At 36.4% G+C, this 21,684-nt stretch overlaps 1 protein-coding gene across 1 annotated transcript in view; it reads left to right on the plus strand.

Annotated features, from left to right (window-relative positions):
- ADGRV1 (adhesion G protein-coupled receptor V1) overlaps positions 1–21,684 on the plus strand; it is a 526,552-nt gene that overhangs the window by 98,377 nt on the left and 406,491 nt on the right. The window contains exons 28-35 of the mRNA XM_036279419.1: positions 995–1,604; positions 4,140–4,355; positions 5,947–6,162; positions 6,853–7,097; positions 8,316–8,497; positions 9,276–10,087; positions 12,734–12,943; positions 20,547–20,677. Coding sequence (XP_036135312.1) covers positions 995–1,604; positions 4,140–4,355; positions 5,947–6,162; positions 6,853–7,097; positions 8,316–8,497; positions 9,276–10,087; positions 12,734–12,943; positions 20,547–20,677 — 2,622 coding nt within the window. The remainder of the gene's footprint in view (positions 1–994; positions 1,605–4,139; positions 4,356–5,946; positions 6,163–6,852; positions 7,098–8,315; positions 8,498–9,275; positions 10,088–12,733; positions 12,944–20,546; positions 20,678–21,684) is intronic.

Genomic DNA, 21,684 nt, shown 5'->3' on the forward strand with positions numbered 1-21,684 from the left:
AATATATTTTTACTTATATTTGATTTATTATATATATTTTAATTGCAGAAAAATATAGCTATACTTATAAGCTAGAAATGTTCAATAAACCCTGGCTGATTTCGCTCAGTGGTTAGAACGTTAGCACATGGATGGAATAGTCATGGGTTTGATTCTGGTCAAGGGCACATTCCTCAGTTGCGGTTCAGTCCCCCGGCCATGATTGGGGTTGTGTGTGAGGCAGCCAGTCAATGTGTCCCTCTCACATCGATGTTTCTCTCTCTCTCTCTTTCTCTCTCTCTCTCTCCCTCCCCTTCCTACTCTATCTGAAGATAAAATGGAAATATATCTTCGGGTGAAGATTAAAAAAAAAATATATATATATACACACATATATATATATAAATGTTCAATTTCTTGTTTCATGCAACACTTTTTCAAAAATTTATTTTTGTTGAATGTATTACACATGTCCCCCTCTTTTCCCCTATTGACTCCCTCCACCCCACTCCGGACCCCCATGCCTTCACCACAGTTGTTCATGTCCATTGGTTATGCATATATGCACATATCATGTAACATTTTATTTTTTTTTATCCTCATCCAAGGAGATTTTTGCAATTATCTTCAGTTAGAGTGGGAGGGAGAGAGGGAGGAAGAGAGAGAGAGAAACATCTATGTGAGAGAGACTGATTGACTGGTTGCCATCCATATGACCCCAACCGCGGCCAGGGACAAATTGCAACTGAGGTACGTGCCCTTAGAGGCAACCGAACCCGGGACTCTCTGGTCCGCAGACCGATGCTCTATCTGCTGAGTCAAACCAGCCTAGGCATGTGTAACACTTTTTAAACAGGACTCTCCAAGTGTCTTCAAAATTGGGTAGTATATGGTTCCTATGTTTAAGAATCTTATATTTTTTAGAATAACTTATATTCAATAAAATATTTACAATGCTCTAAGTCAGTGGTTTTAATACCTTTTTAAATACATGTTAATATTCAATATTTTGTAGATTATGAGAAGTCATGGAGCTCTGTCTCGAGTGACATTGCTTTGGAGCATAGCCTCTGATCCTGATGGTGATCTCGCCTTCACCTCTGGCAACGTCACGTTTGAAATTGGGCAAAAAAGTGCCAACATCACAGTGGAAATATTGCCAGATGAAGACCCAGAACTGGATAAGACATTCTCTGTGTCAATCCTCAGTGTCTCCAGTGGATCTTTGGGAGTTCATACTAATGCCACATTACTAGTGTTGGCTAGTGATGATCCATATGGCGTCTTCATCTTTTCTGAGAAAAATAGACCTATTGAAGTTGAGGAAGCAACTCAGAACATCACATTGTCAATAATAAGGTTAAAAGGCTTCATGGGAAAAGTCATAGTTACATATGCAACACTGGATGATATGGAAAAACCGCCTTATTTTCCACCTAATTTAGCCAGAGCAACTCAAGGAAGGGACTATATACCAGCTTCTGGATTTGCTCTTTTCAGAGCCAATCAGAGTGAGGCCACAATAACAATTTCAATTTTGGATGATGATGAACCAGAAAGGTCAGAGTCTGTGTTTGTTGAACTACTCAACTCTACTTTAATAGAGAAAGTACAGAATCGCCCAAGTAAGTAACCATTAGTGTGTTATTATTACTATTAGAAGCAAGAATTCTAAAACAATAAACTAAGAATGTGCTATAGTAGAAAATTCTATAAAAATAGTAAGCTCTAAATTTGAAAGTATTAACTTACAAAAGTTTACCTATAAGGTGAATGGAAGTGGGACACTTAAAAAAATGAAATCATCTCTTAAAATATCTGTTACAGTCCAAGACTAAATTTTTAGAAGTGTCTATGTAATCCAGCATAACCAACCTCTAGTGCTATTGCACTATATATTGTAGCTTCCAAAACATTCTGAAGTCAATCTGGGGATTCCAAGGACAGTCCTGGTAGCAAGAGCCCGAGCTTCTCACCTTGATCCACTCTGGAAGATTGTAAGCAACAGAGACTCTTTGTATTGGTGGAGAGCTTGTGGGTGTGGCAACCACTTGAGGGCAGGGCAACAGGTCCGTGGAGCAAGAAGAAATCCCGTAAATTTGAGGGTAATTGTGAGAGTTGAGAAGAAGACACTGGTTGGTGATAAGAACGAGGAATCAGGAATGACCCACGTTGAGCAGAGGATCTGGTACAGCAGCTTCTATTAGAAAGTATAAGCCATTCTCCCTGGAGCTGTGGCTCAGTGGCTTTGTAGTACCGGTAAAGAGCTGGGCTTAAGCTGGTGGAACTGAAAGCAGTAACTGTGTTACAACTTGTTCACTAGTCACAGCTTTCTAAGTGGACATGACACTTTAGGAAGGTGAGAAGAATCTAGGTTTCCTGGAATAAGGGACTAAGTAAAGGAGGAAAGATTGGCATATTTACTTGTTCATTTTAGCCCCAGTTTTCTTATGTATAATACAGAAATATTATAGTTCTTAAATATGACACTATGTGTGAAAATTACTACAGTGTCTGGCACATGGTAAGCATGCAATACATGTGAACAATTATTAATAGTGAAGTGGTTATGTAGAATATCAATGTGCTTTAGGACGAGAGAAACAAATGACATATATTTGATGCTTGATATGTTCCTGGCACCATGCAGCATGCTTGGGTGGGCGTAAGCCATAATGTAAAATAATTAAAGAACAATTAAGTGCAAATCTGTGTGATATTGATTCAGATTTTAATAGGCAGAATCAATGCAGAACCTGGCAGGGTCTCTGTTACTCAGCTCTGAGTATAATCAACTTTCAGGAGAGGTTTGATGAGCAATTGTATATGAGATTAGACAAACACTACAGGATGGCTTTTGACTGTGTCCACCAGGTACTAGTACAATAACTCAGGTGACTTCCTCAGGATCTTTGTGGCTCTGATTCCTTACCTGGACAACATTACTGACCACACAGAGATGTCATGGAGATTAAATGACGTGAAATAAGAGACGTGCTTAAAACAATGCCAGGCAAATGGTGCACATTCAGAAAATGTCACCTGCTGCTACTGCTCTATGTCACTGCCCTTCTTTTTCTAGTTTAGTTGAATTCAATTATATTGATGTATAGTTGTAGCTTTATGATATAATTAAGCATGACCTGGGCCAGTATAGTTGAAATTAAGTGGTGTTATTACTTTGTTTTTAGGTTAAATTCCCTGCAAATGTTGACTTTTATTCATTATCACATATTTCCAAATACCACCATTGTTTGAAATATTCTAAATATGAACTTTAGAAACAGTATTAAAAATTAGATATGAACTAAAAATTCTTCTAATACAATGTTTTTGATGCTTTATTTCTGTTCAAAGTTCACTTTTATGTCATTTTGGTAAGGGTTCTGGTTTGGAAATGAACCTCAAAAATAAATGAAGGGGAGTTTTTGGAAGCTCCTAAAAGCCTTCAAAATAAGCTTTGCTCTCTTGAAGAGTGGAAAGTAAGAAGAGAACCTTGGAAGTTCTGCACACACTCTTTTAGCGCAGCACTGAGGGGGCCGTGAGGCTCTTTTTCCAGATGGGCAGCTGAGTGACTTCACTAGGAAGGGATGGGGAGGAACAGGTTTGTGAGGGGGGAGAGCTGATGCAGAGGCCGTAATGTTATTGTTGATGATTTGCTGCAGCTGGCCTTTGAGGGCAAGGCGCTAAATTACTTTCCTACTCAATTTTTTTAACAGAAATGCTGTTTTTTTTTTTTTGTTTTTTTTTTTTTTTTAATTTTATAGCATGTTGTAGCTAATTAGAAGATCATAATTCTGTAGGGTTTATCATTATCTCTTGTAATATTATGCAAAGTGATGATTTATTATAACCTAATCCTTTTTTGCCTTTTGACAAATTTCTGATACTTATGAATGAAAATATTCCTATACATTAACTATTTGACAAGGATTCTATAAGAAAAATCTCAATAGAATATAAAACTATAAGGGTAATGACTTTTGTAGCTTCAGTGTTTGGATTAATGCTGGTACATAGTAATCAATAATTTTTTAATGTAAATAATAGAAAACACTAAATGATGATCCCATTTGGCTAATGGAATCTTACTTACTGAGGCTTAATGACTTTTGGCCAGTTCTTAGAATTTTGATGTATTTGATTTTCTTCTCTTTCAGTTCCAAACTCTCCACGCCTTGGGCCTAAGGTAGAAACCATTGCTCATCTAATTATCATTGCCAATGATGATGCCTTTGGAATTCTTCAGCTCTCAGCTCCAATTGTTCGAGTGGCCGAAAATCATGTTGGACCTATAATCAATGTGACTAGAACAGGAGGAGCATTTGCAGATGTTTCTGTGAAGTTCAAAGCTGTGCCAATAACTGCAATAGCTGGTGAGAAAAGACATCTAAGGAGCAACGAAGTGTTTTAGAGGGAATTATATCCTTGATTAACAAAGCTACTCAAAGATGTAGTTAGAAAAACCAGCCAGAAAACAACAATATTCGTACATCTTTTTTAAGGAACATATTTAGAGCTTTTATCATACATTTATGACACTGATTTTGTAGAATGGGTGAAAACTGTTGGTGAATTGTATGTGAATTGAAAAAGCTCTGAAGACCAAAATATGCACAAACCAATGGAAAGTAAACTAAGGGAAGCATGGTTAGGCTTCCTCTCTGTGTACCTTTTACTTTTGTGAAAAGGGCTCATGTAAATGATACCTAGGAATGCAGGATAAGATGTGTGGCCATGTAATTGCGGTACGTGGCAATAGTCTTGTTCCTTGAACCTTTTATCTTGCTTATTTATTTTTTATTTTTTTATTTTTTATCTTCACCTGAGGATATTATTTTTTGTTCATAGAGTGGGAGGGAGAGAGAGGAAGAGGGAGAGAGAGAAACATCGATGTGAAAGAGACACATTGACTGGTTGCCACCCACACGACCCAACCAGGGCCGCAGGTTAGGGGACAAACTGCAACCGAGGTACATACCCTTTGCGAGAACTGAACCTGGCTCTCTCTGGACCACAGGCCAACGCTCTAACCGCTGAGCCAAACTGGCCAGGGCTCTTGCTTGTTTATTTATTTATGAAAAACATGGAAGAGACAATGGTTGGCATTAACTATTTTATGTATAAGCAGAATGATTTCATTGCCAAATGCAAACCTTAGGAGACTGCATTCTTTGGTAGTGTAGTTACAGCACCTAGAGATTTGCCTCAGAGCAGTTCAGTGAGAATCTTTGGGGTGTGTACTCATGAGTGTGAATGGATGGGGTAACAGGTTTGGTCTTCGGAATAAATCATCTGGATATGGGACTTGCTTGAAATGATAAACCAGGCTCAGGTGGTCTAGGAAATTTGCCCTCATGCTCCACAGGAAGCCTCTCTCCTTCCCCAACCACTGCTGGACCAGAAATAAAGCCCAGGAAGTTATGTAGTAGCAGCTTTTAATCCAACTTTGTAGAAAGGGCCATAGTTTCCAGCTGTAACATTGATGATGCTGACATGCCCATGTCTGAGCAACAGTATCATTTATCTCCCTAGTGAGATTAGCATTCTAGTTTTGTTCTCTGTTTTACAAGTATTGAACATATTTTTTTTTTCTTTTATAGATAAAGGACTATTTGTGGTAATGATGAACTCTATGTCTATATCTATATCCATATCTATATCTATATGTCATCTATGTATGTATATGGCAAATAGAACAAATTATGTATACATCTTTCTAAAAATGAATGAATGAACTCGAACACCCTTAGGAAGTCTTTTTTATTGTTATGTGATATCAAACCCATTTTTTTTTTTTTTTAGCAAGAGAAGTAATGTCTTTTTGTTCTGAATAAATACAGTAAATATTCTGTAAAATAGTCTTTCCAAGTATATTCATAACATTTGACATAGTATTGCTCTAGTATATGACATGTTTATTATATTTTGGAATAAGTCTTAGCATTTTGTTTTTTGTCTCTGTAGGTGAAGATTATAGTATAGCTTCATCGGATGTGGTCTTGCTAGAAGGGGAAACCAGTAAAGCTGTGCCAATATATATCATTAACGACATTTACCCTGAGCTGGAAGAATCTTTTCTTGTGCAACTGCTGAATGAAACAACAGGAGGAGCCAAACTAGGGGCGTTAACAGAGGCCATCATTATCATTGAGGCCTCTGATGACCCCTACGGATTATTTGGTAACCACATTAGTTTGTGTGTGTCTCTCTCACACTTGTCTGCATAGATCATACATTTCTTTATTTTTAGAGGCATAGAACTGATTTGATCATGTTTTCTTTTTAACCTGTGGTTATTGATATATACAGCATCTTGTACACTCCCTGGCAGTGGTTAGTGGTTTAAAAAAAATTCAACCTCTTACATAAACATGGAACTTACTGTCTTTTAGGTTTTAAGTCATAGTTGGCTCCTAGATGTATTTCATGAATCTTAGACAGTTGTCTTAAAAATTAATTTAATTTACAGAAATTTACAAAAATTTGGATATCTGGGCTTCTCGTGAATTAGGGAAATCTGGCAGTATTGAGCCCTCACCTGTGTAGCATTAGTCATGGGAGCCATATAGCAACTGGCCTTTTGGACCAGGCTTGCACTGTGCAGTTAGCCACTTCCCTCACCACGGGTGTGTGCCTGACCCCTGTGGGCATCTGCATGTGTGATTTCTGCTTCTGTCATAATGAAAAATAATTTGGAAATTTTGGCAGGCCTGACCACTTTGTATCAAGGCATGTCATTCTGACTTCATGGGGTTTAGCTACTTAGACTGCTTAAGAGGGGACAACCGTGACCATAGGACTGCAGCTGGTGAGCTCTGTGCTGCCTCGGTTGCATGGTGTATGTGAAATGAACTCTGCTCTGCCTTTCAGGTTTTCAGATTACTAAACTTATTGTAGAGGAACCTGAGTTTAACTCAGTGAAGGTAAACCTGCCAATAATTCGAAATTCTGGGACACTCGGCAATGTTACTGTTCAGTGGGTTGCCACCATTAATGGACAACTTGCTACTGGCGACCTGCGAGTTGTCTCAGGTAATGTGACCTTTGCCCCTGGGGAAACCATTCAAACCTTGTTGTTAGAGGTCCTGGCTGACGACGTTCCGGAGATTGAAGAGGTGAGAGGAATGGCTAGTATAGAATGACACTGTAAATCATGCCTTGTCTTTTAATGACTAGAACAGATAGCTGTTATTGTAAAATTTATAGAGGATGTCAAATAAATTATTTCTGCAAGAATGTTCAAAGTATGGCAGTTCGAAAGTGATCCTTACAGATAAAAAAACAAGGATATTCTAGAGATAGGTGTTGTACACATATCAGTTTACTAACATAAAATTTTTTATACATTTGTATTTTTCAACATTTTGGTTAAGTGATTAAATGCATATACATCTATCATAATTTTTGCTACATTGTTTTATATGAACTCTTAATTTGTTTATATCTATAATCCCTTTGGGCAGGAAGGTGGGTCAATCTTAGATTTTTATTTTTTTCACTCATTCATTTATTCTTCAACATTTTTGAGAATTTACTGTGACAAATACAATGCTAGCTGCCTGATATATATTTTTCATGGTGAATTAGCAAGGTAGCAAATGAAAATAGTCTCAGTGGGAAAATTGATTTATTAAGAACATATATTGGCTGAAAATAATTTTCTTGTATAAATTTCAAGTATTATTAAAGCCTAAATAAATCTCAAATTATTAAATCTTATAAAATTGCACTTAATAGCACATAGTAACAAATTTTCATAGAAATGAAATTCATAAAATTTCATTTGAATGCTAATTGTATCATTATTCACTCCTAAAATATTAGATAATAATACCTGTAAAACATTTCTCTTTCCTTCTCTCTAAATGTAGGTGGCATTATGATACAATGTCTTTTGTTTTAACTTTTGAGAATTTCCATTTAAGAGAAAGTAGAAAATAAAAAGCATAATAGATTAACTTCATAAAACATATATGCAGTGTTTTCCCTAAATAAAAAAGATACGGGACATAAAAGTATATTATTGAAGTGGTAAACATACCAGGGATCTCAAAATTGATGCACAAGATTATATAACTGAATATTAAGGAACTTAAATAGCCTATTTTTTAAATGTTTAATCATGCCCTATTATTAGAAGTTCATGATGGATTATTCTGTTACATGTTGGGTTTGTAAATGTAATGGCAGAGTTTTCTTGAGTCCATTTATATTGCATTTCATTTTGTTCTTGTGCTTATGTGGATATGTTTAATTTTTTTTTTTCCCTGCTTCATTCTTATTCTAATTTCAGAACTGGGATTCTGTTAAGGAAGTTTTCACTGTATTTTTAGGTTATCCAAGTGCAACTAACTGATGCCTCTGGCGGAGGTACTATTGGGTTAGATCGAGTGGCAAATATTATAATTCCTGCCAATGATAATCCTTATGGTACAGTAGCCTTTGTTCAGTCGGTTTATCGTGTTCAAGAGCCACTGGAGAGAAGTTCCTGTGCTAACATAACTGTCAGAAGAAGGTATATGAGATGGCTCCTTGCATCTGTGGGGGTGACGAGAATTGTGGGGTGATGGGAAAGGATCTCTTGCACAATTAAGTACTTTAGGTTTGATGGGTTTTATATAATGTAAATCATTATAATGATTTATGCCTAATAATATAAAGAGCTCATTATATTTATTATACCTATTATTAGTGAAATGGATTATGCATCATGGGGCTTTCTAACTCCAGAAATTTATTTCTTTAATCTGTGACTTGTTTTAGTTAGGACTGAAATGCAATTAGCTTCTAAATTAAAGAACATTCATATGCTGAAGTGGTTAATTTTCAGGTTCTATTTTTTCTGCATTTCTTTTGTGAGGCAGCATTCAGTTCACTGAGTTCCTTTAGAAATAGAAAATATGGAGTTTTGGGACCTTATAGCAAATAATTATATTTCTTCAAAATGTGCTCATGCTATTATTGTTACTTTGTTTCGGTGAAATCCAGTAATGAAAATTAATTTTCTATTTCTGTTGGATAATTTTAACATGGATATGATTTGCATACTTTGCAAGATATTTTCATAGCTTCATAGAAATAAAGTATGGTTTGATTGAAAACTACCAGGGTTTCCTTACGTGAGAAAATATAACACTGAAAGACAAATTTAATAAGAAACATGGTTGTGTTTGTGCAAGTACAATATACACTTAAAAAGTGAAAACTGCAATGAGTAGTTCTCTTCTCTATATGTAATCCACAGATTGCTCTGAGTGCTTAACCTGTCTTTTAATTGTCACTCCACGTTTTAGCGGAGGGCGCTTTGGCCAGCTCTTGCTATTCTACAGTACTTCCGATATCGATGTAGTGGCTCTTGCAGTTGAGGAAGGTCAAGACTTACTCTCCTACTATGAATCGCCAATTCAGGGGGTGCCTGACCCGCTTTGGAGAACTTGGGTGAATGTCTCTGCTGTGGGGGAACCCCAGCATACTTGTGCCACTTTGTGCCTCAAAGAACACGCGTGCTCAGCATTTTCATTTTTCAGTGCTTCCGAGGGCCCCCAGTGTTTTTGGATGACATCGTGGACCAGTCCAGCTGTGAACCACTCAGAATTCTGGACCTACAGGAAAAACATGACCAGGGTAGCATCTCTTTTTAGTGGTCAGGCTGTGGCTGGTAGTGACTATGAGCCTGTGACAAGGCAATGGGCCATAATGCTGGAAGGTGATGAATTTGCAAATCTCACAGTTACAATTCTTGTGGATGATATCCCAGAGATGGATGAGAGTTTCCTCATTTCTCTTGTTGAAGTTCACCTCATGAACATCACAGCCAGTTTTGAAAACCAGCCAACCATAGGACAGCCAAATACATCTACAGTTGTCATAGCATTAAATGGTGATGCCTTTGGAGTGTTTGTGATCTACAGTATTAGTCTCAATACCTCAGAAGATGGCTTATATGTCGAAGTTCAGGAGCAGCCTCAAACCACAGTGGAGCTGATGATCCACAGGACAGGGGGCAGCTTAGGTCAGGTGATAGTTGAATGGCGTGTTGTTGGTGGAACCGCTACTGAAGGGTTAGATTTTATAGGTACTGGAGACATTCTGACTTTTGCTGAAGGTGAGTGATGGTTCTGAATGGATTGTAGTTGTCCTAGTAAAGTTATCATATTCAATTTTTATGATAATGCTCATAAGAGTTCTTATTTATTATGTATTGTGTATAATTCTTAAGAATTATGTATTATATTATGTATTATATATTACATAATATAATTATTTATTATGATAATGCTCATAAGAGCTCTTATTTATTGCATAGATTCTTGTTAATTTGTAAAAGTACAGTATAGTTGTGAAAAAATAGAAGTTAGTTAATGGTTGACATGACATATGTAGACTGACATGGTCCTACATATGTGTCCTTTTAGTTTATTAAACAAAGAAAAGATTTAGGAGATGTGTGAATTTAATCTCTTTATATGTGATGCATGTAAGTGTATTAGTGGTTAAAAAATGAGCATTAACTGGGAAGCTGTTTAATATGCATTTGATAAATTGGGATAAATCTTTGATGAAAATATTTGTAAGTATAAATAATATCAAGTTTGGTTAATTCATTTATTTCTTTTTAATGCTTTTATTGATTTTTTTTTTTTTTTTTTTTTTTGAGAGGAAGGGAGAGAGAGATAGAAACATGGATGTGAGAGAGAGATACATTGGTTGACTGCCTCCTACAAGACCCCACTGGGGATCGAGCCCACAACCCGGGCATGTGCCCTGACCCACAATCAAACCAGGACCTCTCAGTCCATGGGATGATGCTCAGTCCACTGAGTCACACTGGCCGGGCTTGGTGACTTCATTTATAATTAGGGCAAGTGACAGATCAGTTTGATATTGCAATTAGAGTTGGATGGGGTCACTATTGTAAATTTTCATGAACAAAATACCTATAGGGAACTTGGCCAATAAATTAGAATTAGGGTCAGATTCACTGATTCTTTTTCACAGGTGGTTGAACCATCTAATGTTTAAAAATTCAGAAAGATTATATGTTTAAAATAGTTTTCTTTGTGTGGGGGCAAGGTATTTTTACTGCGATCATTGCTTAAATCCCAATTTGGGCTATTATAGATTCCATACAATTGTTTAACATAGTGTTTTTCTGATTGAAAAAGTGATATGCACTCTTAAAAAACTTACTCTATACAGAAAAATGAAGGAAATAAACGTGCATGTTGGTAAATCTTTGAGCAGTTCATTGCACTTTTTATTGTTTAACTTTTTGCATAAACTTTTTCTAGAAACAATCATTGGAGGCCATGATGCATATAATGTATACATTTTGAAATATCTAATCAGCATATGTTTTAGAGTAAAATTTAAAAATAGTATAAAAATATAATGGTTTTTTTCTAGTAAATGATTTTGGGAATAATGGAATATAACATGTCTGATGGAGTGGGGGGCACAGGTTGGTAATTGGTAACTTTTCTCCTTATTTCAAAAGAAATAATGAAAATTTAATGAGGAGGAAGTGAAGATGAAAATTTAAAGTTAGATTTTCCAGTTATATAAAGTAATAGCATTATACAAATTAGTATTACTTTGAATTATAACTTTAGCATTACATAAAATGGACTGTATAGCTAACCTAGATTCTTAGATAATCTATTTATTTTTGTGGCAGTTTCGATACTGTGAATTGAGAAAATGCACCAGGGTCACGAGAGAGAGACCATACATTCATAATCCATTTCTCCTTTGCCAGCCTCTCTTCTCACCCTTTCATCCTCGTTGCAGAAAGGGGCAAAGAATTAGATGGGAGATACTGTAGGCTGAAGCACAAAGCATTGTTGGGTTTAGCGGTGTTCAGTGCTGGGTGCCCTATACTACCAGGGTCCTAGACCAAATTGGAAAGTAGATTGATTGGCCCTTGCTGCTGTCACTCATCCTTTGAATTCCTCTTCTGCTTCCTTCCCTCATTGCCTAAATCCTGGAAACAGTTATTTGATGCTCTCATCAGTTACCCAAAGACTCATCTCATTCAGGCTGGCTTGCTCAGAATTTGCCATCTATTTCCTATTTTGACACTGTCCCCAAACTCTTCCTACCAGGGAGGTATTGGCTTGAGTACCCGATGAAAATTATTCACAGTACAGTCGGCCCTTGTTTATCGCGGTTAATCAGTTCCAGACTCTACCGTGATCAATGAATTTCCGAGAAGTAGGATTCTTTATTTATATACTGTCATCCCTCGCCACTCCCTGCTTCGACTTTCATGGCTTCACTCGGGCGCGGTTTGTTCAAATACAGTCCTGTATTATATGTGTATTTGAAAAAACCACGACAGAGTGAAGCCGCAATAGTTGAAGCGCGAAGAGGCAAGGGACGACTGTAGTGCCAGAAGGAGAATGGGAATGAGATTCTGTTCCCCTGGAAGAAGCTGTTTCCAAACAAGGTGCTTCACAAGCTCTTTCCCTAGTTGGGCCATTGTTCTAGGCTAAAGACCAGGACTAAAACCATGATGCTTTGAAATAATCCCACCCTTTAATAGTTCATAATTCAAAATGCCCATCTCCACAGTCTGTCCATACTAATGAAATTTTACAGTGTTTTTATATCTGAGAGGATATAGTGGCACTAATATTGTTCATGATATTGAACTGTTTTAAAACTGAAGTAATTTTGAGGCTTTGTGAATTCTTTGCGATGTTGGTGATTTCGTTACTTTGCTTTCTATTTCATTAATTTTTTAAAATAGGCGAAACCAAAAAGACAGCCATTTTAACCATTTTGGATGATTCTGAGCCAGAGGATGATGAAAGCATCATAGTCAGCTTGGTGTACACTGAAGGTGGAAGCAGAATCTTGCCCAGCTCCGACACCGTCACAGTGAACATTTTGGCCAATGACAACGTGGCGGGAATTGTTAGCTTTCAGACTGCTTCCAGATCTGTCATAGGTCGTGAAGGTGGGTTCCTGGTTTTGTTCAGCACATTCATTCTCTTTTCCATGGATGTCATTTTTTGGTTAGCCTTTTAACATTTCTGATGTTTTATTTTATCCTTTCATTATTTTGTAGGGCTGTGTGTGCTACTGTGCATGGGACTTATTTGGGAGAGGGCTATCCAGTGAACTGTTTAACCACATTTAGGAGCCTTGCGGATTGGTCTTGTGTTCTAGCTTGCCACTGCCCACTGATGTGATTCTAAGGAACTCAGTCAACCTGGGATGCTCAGCTTTCTCATCTGTTTAATGATGACAAATATTACTTACTTCATAGGTTTCTTTGTGAGGATTAAGTGAGCTAATAAATGTAAGGTGCTTAGCATAATTCTTGGCAGGTGTATATGTGCTCAGTGGTAGCTGCTTATATTAAACAGTGACACATTGGCTCCCTGTTCAAAACAATAGTGGTTTGTAATCAGTGAGTATTTGAGCCTGGATTTTATATTGTGTTTATGTAGCTTATGAACAAGGTGCCAAACTAGAAAGAAGTAGAAAATATCCATCCATTTTCCTCTTAAACAAATTGTTTTTAAAATTCTTACTTAATATTTTTACACAATATGTAAGGTGTTCCATATACAGGGTGGGACAAAAGTCTGTTTACAGTTTTGAGGATTCGAAACAGTTTATTCTTATATTATGATTTATTCATTATTGTATTGTTTTCCATATGAACAACTGTAAGCCTACTTTGGGCCCCTCTTGTATAAGTTATTGTTTTGTTCAAAAGATTATATCAGTGTTTTATTGTCTCTGAATAAGCCTCTTTGAGATAAAACTAATATTTATAGCCTGTGTTTTACTATAGTTCTAATTGAGAAAAAATATTATGCCTCAGAAAGATAAGAAATGGAAAGGGTATTGATCATGCATTTTTTACAGATGAGAAAACTGAGACAGCGATAAAGTGACTTGATAAGGTCACACAGCTAGTTAGTTGCTGTGCTGGAAATTAAGTGCATTTTCGCGTGCATTACCTTTCACATGACTGTGCTCCCAACATGCACATTGGACTTATCAGTGCAAACGTCATAGCCATTTCCCAGCACTCTTTCCTTTTATTAATGGCCTAGCATGTCATGTTGTTAGAGCAGCAGTGAGTGAAAGTGACTAACAAATAGCCATAAACTCAATCTAAAGACAGATCATCAAAAATTATTTATAACATAATGCAAGTAGAAAGTCACTGTACAAGTTAATTTTTAAAAAAATATGTTATACACACACACACACACACATATATGTACATATATATAATTTTTTTAGAAAGAAAGGGAGAGGGAGAGAGAGAAAGAAACATGGATGTGAGAGAGAAACATCGATCTGCTGCCTCCTGCATGCCCCCTCCTGGGGATTGAGCCAGCAACCCTGGGCCTGTCCCTGACTTGGGATCTAACTGGTGACCTTCTGGTGCATGGGGCTATGCTCAACGAACTGAGCCACACCAGCCAGGGCGGAGAAGTTAATCTTAATAACGATGACAACAACAGTAACATTTATTGAGTGTTTTCTGTGTGGCAGACATTTCCCATCTATTATTTCACTTAATTATAACAACAGATATAATGGTACACACCACATTTTCCCATGAAGAAACTGAAGTTTAGAAAGACAAAATAGCACTGTATTCATGGTGGGGCTTAAGCCTGGTGCTATCCGAATCCAGAGGCCATGCTGTAGGGCAGTTTATGAGAAGAGACTTGTTTTGCTTGAACTTAAATGTGTTGCAGAACGTGACAGTGTAGGAACTTTGGGTAAATATTTCAAGTGGTTTGAGTTGGAAGAATAACGAATTTGAGTAAAAATGTCTATGTGAGAGAAGGAAACTGGTAAGAGAATCTGACTATCTAGGTTACAAATGGAAATTGGATATTTAGAGATAATAGTAGAAATCAGAAAAATTAATGAAATCTTTATGGCTAGATAAAAGAAAGCAAGTCGTCAAGGAAGGAGCCACATGGAACCAGGCTAAGGTGCTAGGAAGGAAGAGAGCTGAGAGGAGAGAGAAGGTTCCTCCAGGGAGGTGGGAAGAGACCGAGATATGCGTGTTTTCATCAATTACCAGAAGCAGCAGTCAGTATGTCTCCTACTAACATGTGCAGCCAGTGAGACTAGGTTCCCAAATGTGCTAGAGGAAACAGTGGTAACCATGGAGGAGTTTTATTTTATTATTTATTAGTTAATTTATTTTTTGTTACAGATGTTTCTCCTTCCCCCCCCCCCCCCAGACACCCTCCTCCCGGTCTCGCCCCCACCCCAGCATTGTTGTCTGTGTCCATTGGTTATGTATATATGGCATATGTTCTTCGGGTTATTTCTTCCCTCCCTCTGCCCCCTCCTCTGAGGTTTGACCATGGAGGAGTTTTAAAGGAGAGCTTGGGATGGGAAGCAGATATCTAAGGATAATAAAAGGATGTAGAAGCCTTCAGGCAGTGCTTCTCAAAGTATGGATCTCAAGCCAGTGCCTGTCCACAAAGTGTTGCTCCTGGTTTGTGACAAGTTCAGAAATTGGAATAACCTTTTCTAGAAACCTGTATAGAATGACTTCATTTTGCTGTGATATCCAAAAGTGAGATATGTATAAGTGATGGGTTTATATATGTGCTCTTTTTGCTATTTAATCTAGTCATTTATTTTGTTGTATTTTACAAACATGTTCGCCTATGATGGATAGATCAGGGCAAATAATACAAGAAACAAACAAAAATCCCCTGTTCTTCCCTGCGTTAAGTGTCGGAAGCACTGCCCTAGGAGGTAGTCTGCTTATTCACCATGAGAGCGAGGGATGGAGAAACATTGGAAGAAAGGGATAAAGAGAAGTCTTTTGGATTTGTTTTTGTTTTATTGAAGAAATATAGGGAAGAAAATAATGTAGAAGAAGATAAGAAAAGTGTTAGTGATCTGGAGGGTATATGTAAGATCAGGGCCAGGAAGGATTAGATTTAAGGGAAGACTTAGAGCTAGAGTAGGTATGTGATTTTCAACATTATGATAGAATTTCTTCTAAGAACACCAAAGAATTTAGATGCCCAGTATCACTTTAAAGGTATTTTAACTGTCAAGCAGCTAGTGGCATGAAAGTGCATCCCATGAGAGTCTGGGCGGTAACGGGAGTGGTTTGCAGGGCTCTGAAGAAACCCAGGCTTTTCTGCTGGGCATCGTGTCTCTTGCAGCTATGCTGCTTTTGCCTGGTTGAACTTAACCTGAAAATCAGATTGTGGTTTCTTTAGCCTCCAACAGCTAAATATCTGCAAAGAGGAAAAGTAATTAAAGCAAATGGTCCAAATGTGTTACTGATTAAACATCTGCTGTAGCATATCTGTCTATGAGCATGAGTTTGGTTCAGGAAATAAAACAGTGAGTTGCTTTTGTTGCTTACATGATTGCTCCTTAAAAATATTTTCTAAACAGAAATTGGGAGGAATTTCTATTTTTTACTTATTTTTCTTTTTCTTTGTTTCTAAACCTTTTCCTAGAGTCTGAATTAATTTTCTTTTTCCAAAACATTATATGTACTTCAAGATTTTGCTATTTTGTGTGAGTATTCTTTATAGTGCTGTGAAATTGCATAGAGAAAAGTGTATCAAGCATGAGGTCACCAAAGTGAATTAATGAAAACTTCATGGTAATTCTTCATTTTTAACTGCTAAAGAAGGGGGGTGAAAAAATACCATGCTATGAGGGATTTTTAACCATGTTAACATTGCTTTTGGCCAAGTGTTGGAGTTTCATTTCTGTGATGAGATTTGACACATGGACCACACTGAACTTTGGCTCTGGAGTGCATTTTTACTACATGGGGAGGAATTGCTTTTGTGTTTTATAACGTATTGAATTTGGTGGAATCCTTTTTCTACATTTTTGTCCTAAAGCAATTGAACAAATGTCTAGTGGTAAATATTACTTTCTTTCAAATGTAATGGGAAGAATTTAGAAATATGGGACAATCGATTTTTACTGTGATTGCAAACTGTGTGTAAATGTGCTCTTTATAAATCTGTGTGAGACATTTCACTGTCACCCAATTTAGTGGTATCATAATCTCATGTTATGTTCAGTAGATTTAATGTTTTTTCCTTTTTCTCAGAAATAGCATGAATCCTCTTTAAGCAAAGACTTGAACAAGAAATGTGATTCTTAAAAATATAGAACAGCTATTGCAGTTGTCCCTCAGTATCCATAGGGGTTAGTTCTAGGACCCCTGAGGATGTCAAAATCCATGGATGCTCATCTCATATAAAATGTCATAATATTTGTATGTAACCCATGCACATCCTCCTGTATGCTTAAATTTATCTCTAGATTATTTATAATTCCTAATGTCATGTAAATATTTGTTACACTGTATTGTGTATGCAGTAATAAGAAGAAAACTGTACATGTGTCAGCCTTTTTTTTTTTTTGATGATTCCAAACCAGTGGAATCACATAACTTTTTCATGTTTTGGATCTGGGATTGGTTGAATCTGTGGATGCAGAACCCATGGATGCAGGATGGCTGACTATATTAAAACCACTCAACACTTTTTTTTTCTTTACTATTCATAATGACAATTTCTATTTCGTGTTATTTATATTCTTATATTGTTTTAAATAATATTCTGTTGTAGAGGGCAATCACTTTAGATAGTACATGGAAACGGTGTATACATGTGTCTATTAAAATGTTGCCTGTATTTTAGTTTTCTGTAATTTTTACACACGTTGTAGTTGATGTTTGTTTACCTTTGTAAAAGTACCTCTTGTTTGTTTTGATAACAAGTGTACCAAACACTCAGGGTTGTTAAAATGCATTTTATATTCCTATTCTTTTTCTGTATTAGGCTAGACAGAGACTTTCTATGAAATATCTGATTTAGAAAATCACCAGCTTTTGGTGGACTCCATAGATTTCACATCAGGATGCTCTTCCAGGATGTAGTCAGATTACCTGGTAGATGAAGGCTTGCCGAGTCCTTTGTCCTGGGCAAAGCCTAGAAGGTAGTGTGGTACCTGGTAAAATGTTTGTTATCTAAAAATATTTACCTTCCCTCTTGGACCTACCTTCTGTCCTTCCCGTTATATAACACTAAGCTCTTGTTTTTAAGTTTTTTTCTTTTCTAAAGACTGTTCTTTGACCCCTCATCCAGGTAGAAGGTAACTTTCTAGTAATATTGCCCAGGAGGCATTTTAAATGGACCTGGTTCCTGGGAGTTTGTCTAAAAGAGGCAGAATCAATACCTTAATTTTGATTATTCAAAAAAGTTTATACTATTTCTGCCATTGACATAGTTTGCAATAGGCTTGCAAGATTACATATTCAAGGAATGTTTTGTTTATATTTTATTTGTGTGTGTGTGTGTGTGTGTGTGTGTGTGTGATGCTTCATATTGTATTTCTTGCAACATTTTTTTGCAAGTTTCTTGTATGGTAATTTGTCAAATTTTCAAAAGTGATATGGTATTAAGTGGTATTAGACTTTGAGTATTTAACATATAATAAGTTTACAGGAGGATTTTACTTTTTTCTCTCCTTAGCATTTTATTTTTATTTTTACATTATAATGGTATATTTACTTCTAAATCTCTGTGTAATCTTGCAACCACAATTTTTAAAATTTCTTATGATTATAGGGTCCCCTTCAACATAGGTATTTATTGACCTACATTTTGTTTCTTACCACTTGTATTTTAGCACTGATCAAGCTTACATCATTTTCTTTTTGAAGTATTACTAGGTTTTATTTCTAGGTTGTGTGATTAGAAAACTGTGACTCTATACACCTTTCTGTTTGTGTCACCAGACAACACTGTAGGTGAGAACAGCTCAGTGACTCCATACCTCAGTAGAATGCTGATGATTCTGACCGGTTGTACGCAATCTTTCAGTTATATCCCAACCTTTAGGTAATCTGATTCCTAACTAGCAGTCTCTATATGTTTAAAAAAGCAAAAACAGGAAAACAAGATATAGTCTACTAATGGAATGGTGACCAAATTTTTTTGTATTGAAACACTTGAAAAATGTTTACATTGAACATTCAAGTGTTTGAGGAAATCTTATTTAGAAGCTTTTTTGTTACTTTTGACTTCTATGTTCTCCACTCTCCCCAAATAATTTATTGTTCTAAAGACATGTGTGCTTAATTGTAGTATAAAAATTTAATTTTGTTTTTTGTAATTGAAGATAATTTCTAAGTTAATCCATATTTTAATTTAAGAAAATTTTCTATTAGTAACATTTTGTTTTATTATCATCACAAATTAAAAAATATATGATAGCTTTAAAATATGCGAATTATTGTTTTATTTATACTCTGCTCACTTAAGAAGTGTCAGATGTGTTTACTTGTTTGGATAACTAAGTAAAAGTGATATTTTTAATGAATATGTATGCTTGAATTTCAACTATACTTCTATGCTATAAAATTTTAGTAAAGATGTATTTTTTAAAGCTTTAAAACATCATTCCATTTATTTTTTCATACTAATTATTATTTTTAGTGCTATGTTTCATTAGTATACCTTAACTTGTGTTCATCACCATGCAAGGCTTTGGCATTGAGCATATTTTCAGCAAGCCACATTGCCATCAGCAGTGCTCCTTAGGGGCGTGCACTTCACTTTTAGCCGTTTAAAAGAAATGACTATAATGATTTTCTTCAGTTTTACAAAGTATTACATGAGGACAAAAACCGGGAATGGAAAGTATCTAAAATACCTAGTACCCAGGAAGGAAAACTGTAACTTTGGGGAAGTTACAGAGGTTGATGTACAGAGTTGACACCTTTCCTTTGTATTTCTTTTTATAAATCATAATCATTGATGGTATATGTAAGTTACAATTTAAAGAAATGTGATTTTCAGGTATTTGCAAGCATTTTTATGCATGCATTGTGTAAAATCACATTGCCTATCAGTGTAAGGAATTGTGTCCTTTTGAAAAGTGAAGGAAAAATTACTTGTGCTATTGTTAGTTTTGACAATGAGAACTTTGTTACTTTCTTTAATTTACAGAACATTTATGTTCTGGTGCATGTTTTGGAGTGTATAAAAGTTTGTGTTTCCCATTATAGCATGTGCTTTTGTAACTTTTATATATTTAACTTCCTGAAGTTCTACTAAATAGAAGTATCAAGAAGTGAGATCCCGCCATGGCCAGTTTGGCTCAGCGGTTAGAGTGTGGCCTGTGGACCCAAGGGTCTCAGGTTAGATTCCCAATCAAGGGCATGTACCTGGGTTGCAGGTTCGCTCCCTGGCCCCAGTTGGGGTTGTGTGGGAGGCAACCAATCGATGTGTCTCTCTCTCATCGATGTTTCTCTGTCTTTCTCCCCACCCCTTTCTTCCATTCTATCTAAAAAAATTAATGGAAAAATATCCTCGAGTGAGGATTAACAACAATAACAAAAAAGTGAGATTCCTGTATTAATAAACAATAAGCTTTTAGAAAATTCAAAACAGAACTGCTTTGTAATGTCTGGAAAAGGTGCTATAATAGTTGCATGTTTGGGATTTGGGTTTTGTTGAGTTCAGTTGTTAAACCCATTTTCTATTAAGCATTTATCACTCTGTACATTTTACTTGCAGGAGAAATGTTGCAATTCCATGTGATAAGAACCCCCCCTGGTCGAGGAAATGTTACTGTTAACTGGAAAATTATTGGGCAAAATCTAGAACTCAATTTTGCTAACTTTACTGGACAACTCTTCTTTCTTGAGGTAAGACCACCAAGAAGAGCTTTACGAAACAGATGTAGGAAAAAAATGGGAAAACTCTGATTATGTAATGCAAGAATTATTGGAGGTTGATGGGGGAGTTACTTGCTCAGAACCCTAAAGGAAGAACATTACTAGAATAAAGAATTTCTAAGACTTAAGGAATGGATATGTTTTTCCATATGTGCTTGGTAGATCTCCTTTAAAGAAACAGAAAATGTCAACCTTGTGTTTGAGCCAAGCTCCCTGGCTGTCTCCTGGCCTCCCATTCTTGTCTGCTGCGTCATTCTGAAGCTGGTGATAGTGCCGTCCCTCTTCTCTTACTCCCCACTGTCTTGGGACTTTAAATGCATGGGAACAGCAAATGTAGTTCCAAAAACAAATATCTTTTGTGTCCTGTTGACAAAGTGTTACACGAGGATAGTACTAAAAATGTATTGTTGATGTGCCATTCAGAGACTCTGATCAGTTAAAAAAGTGATTGTTGAGAAATAACTTTATAAACGCTCTTCTTAGAAAATTAGAACCACTTTATTATAACTCTAGCATCTTCCTCTCTTTCCCACATTCACTTGGTGAATTCTTGTTTGATAATGTGTTTAATTCTTTTTCTTTCCATTGTTTCAGTATTAAGTGTATTCCCTATAACCTTCAGCCTTGAGTACTGCATTGGACTTCTAATCCCTGTTCTCCCCGAAGCACTGGTCTTTGCCTGTTCCAGTTTTTTCCTGGTCACCACTGCCATAGACCTGCCCCAACTAATTGCTTTGGCTGAAATTGTCAGTAGTGCTAACACTGCTCATTGGAGATCTATATTGATCAGCTTAGTATTCAAGGTCCTCCACAGTTAGTCCCAATCTGCCTTAAGCCTGGTTTCCCATGAATGAGTGATTTTTAAATTTAATTAATTAATTTATTTAAGTCACAAAACACTTTGTTGATATGAAAATGTGTTTGGATGCACAATTTTTTTTTAAAATTCTCACCCGAGGGTATGTTTCCATTGATTC

This window comes from Molossus molossus, unplaced genomic scaffold (genome assembly GCF_014108415.1).
Source record: "Molossus molossus isolate mMolMol1 unplaced genomic scaffold, mMolMol1.p scaffold_m16_p_3, whole genome shotgun sequence".
NCBI lineage: Eukaryota > Metazoa > Chordata > Mammalia > Chiroptera > Molossidae > Molossus > Molossus molossus.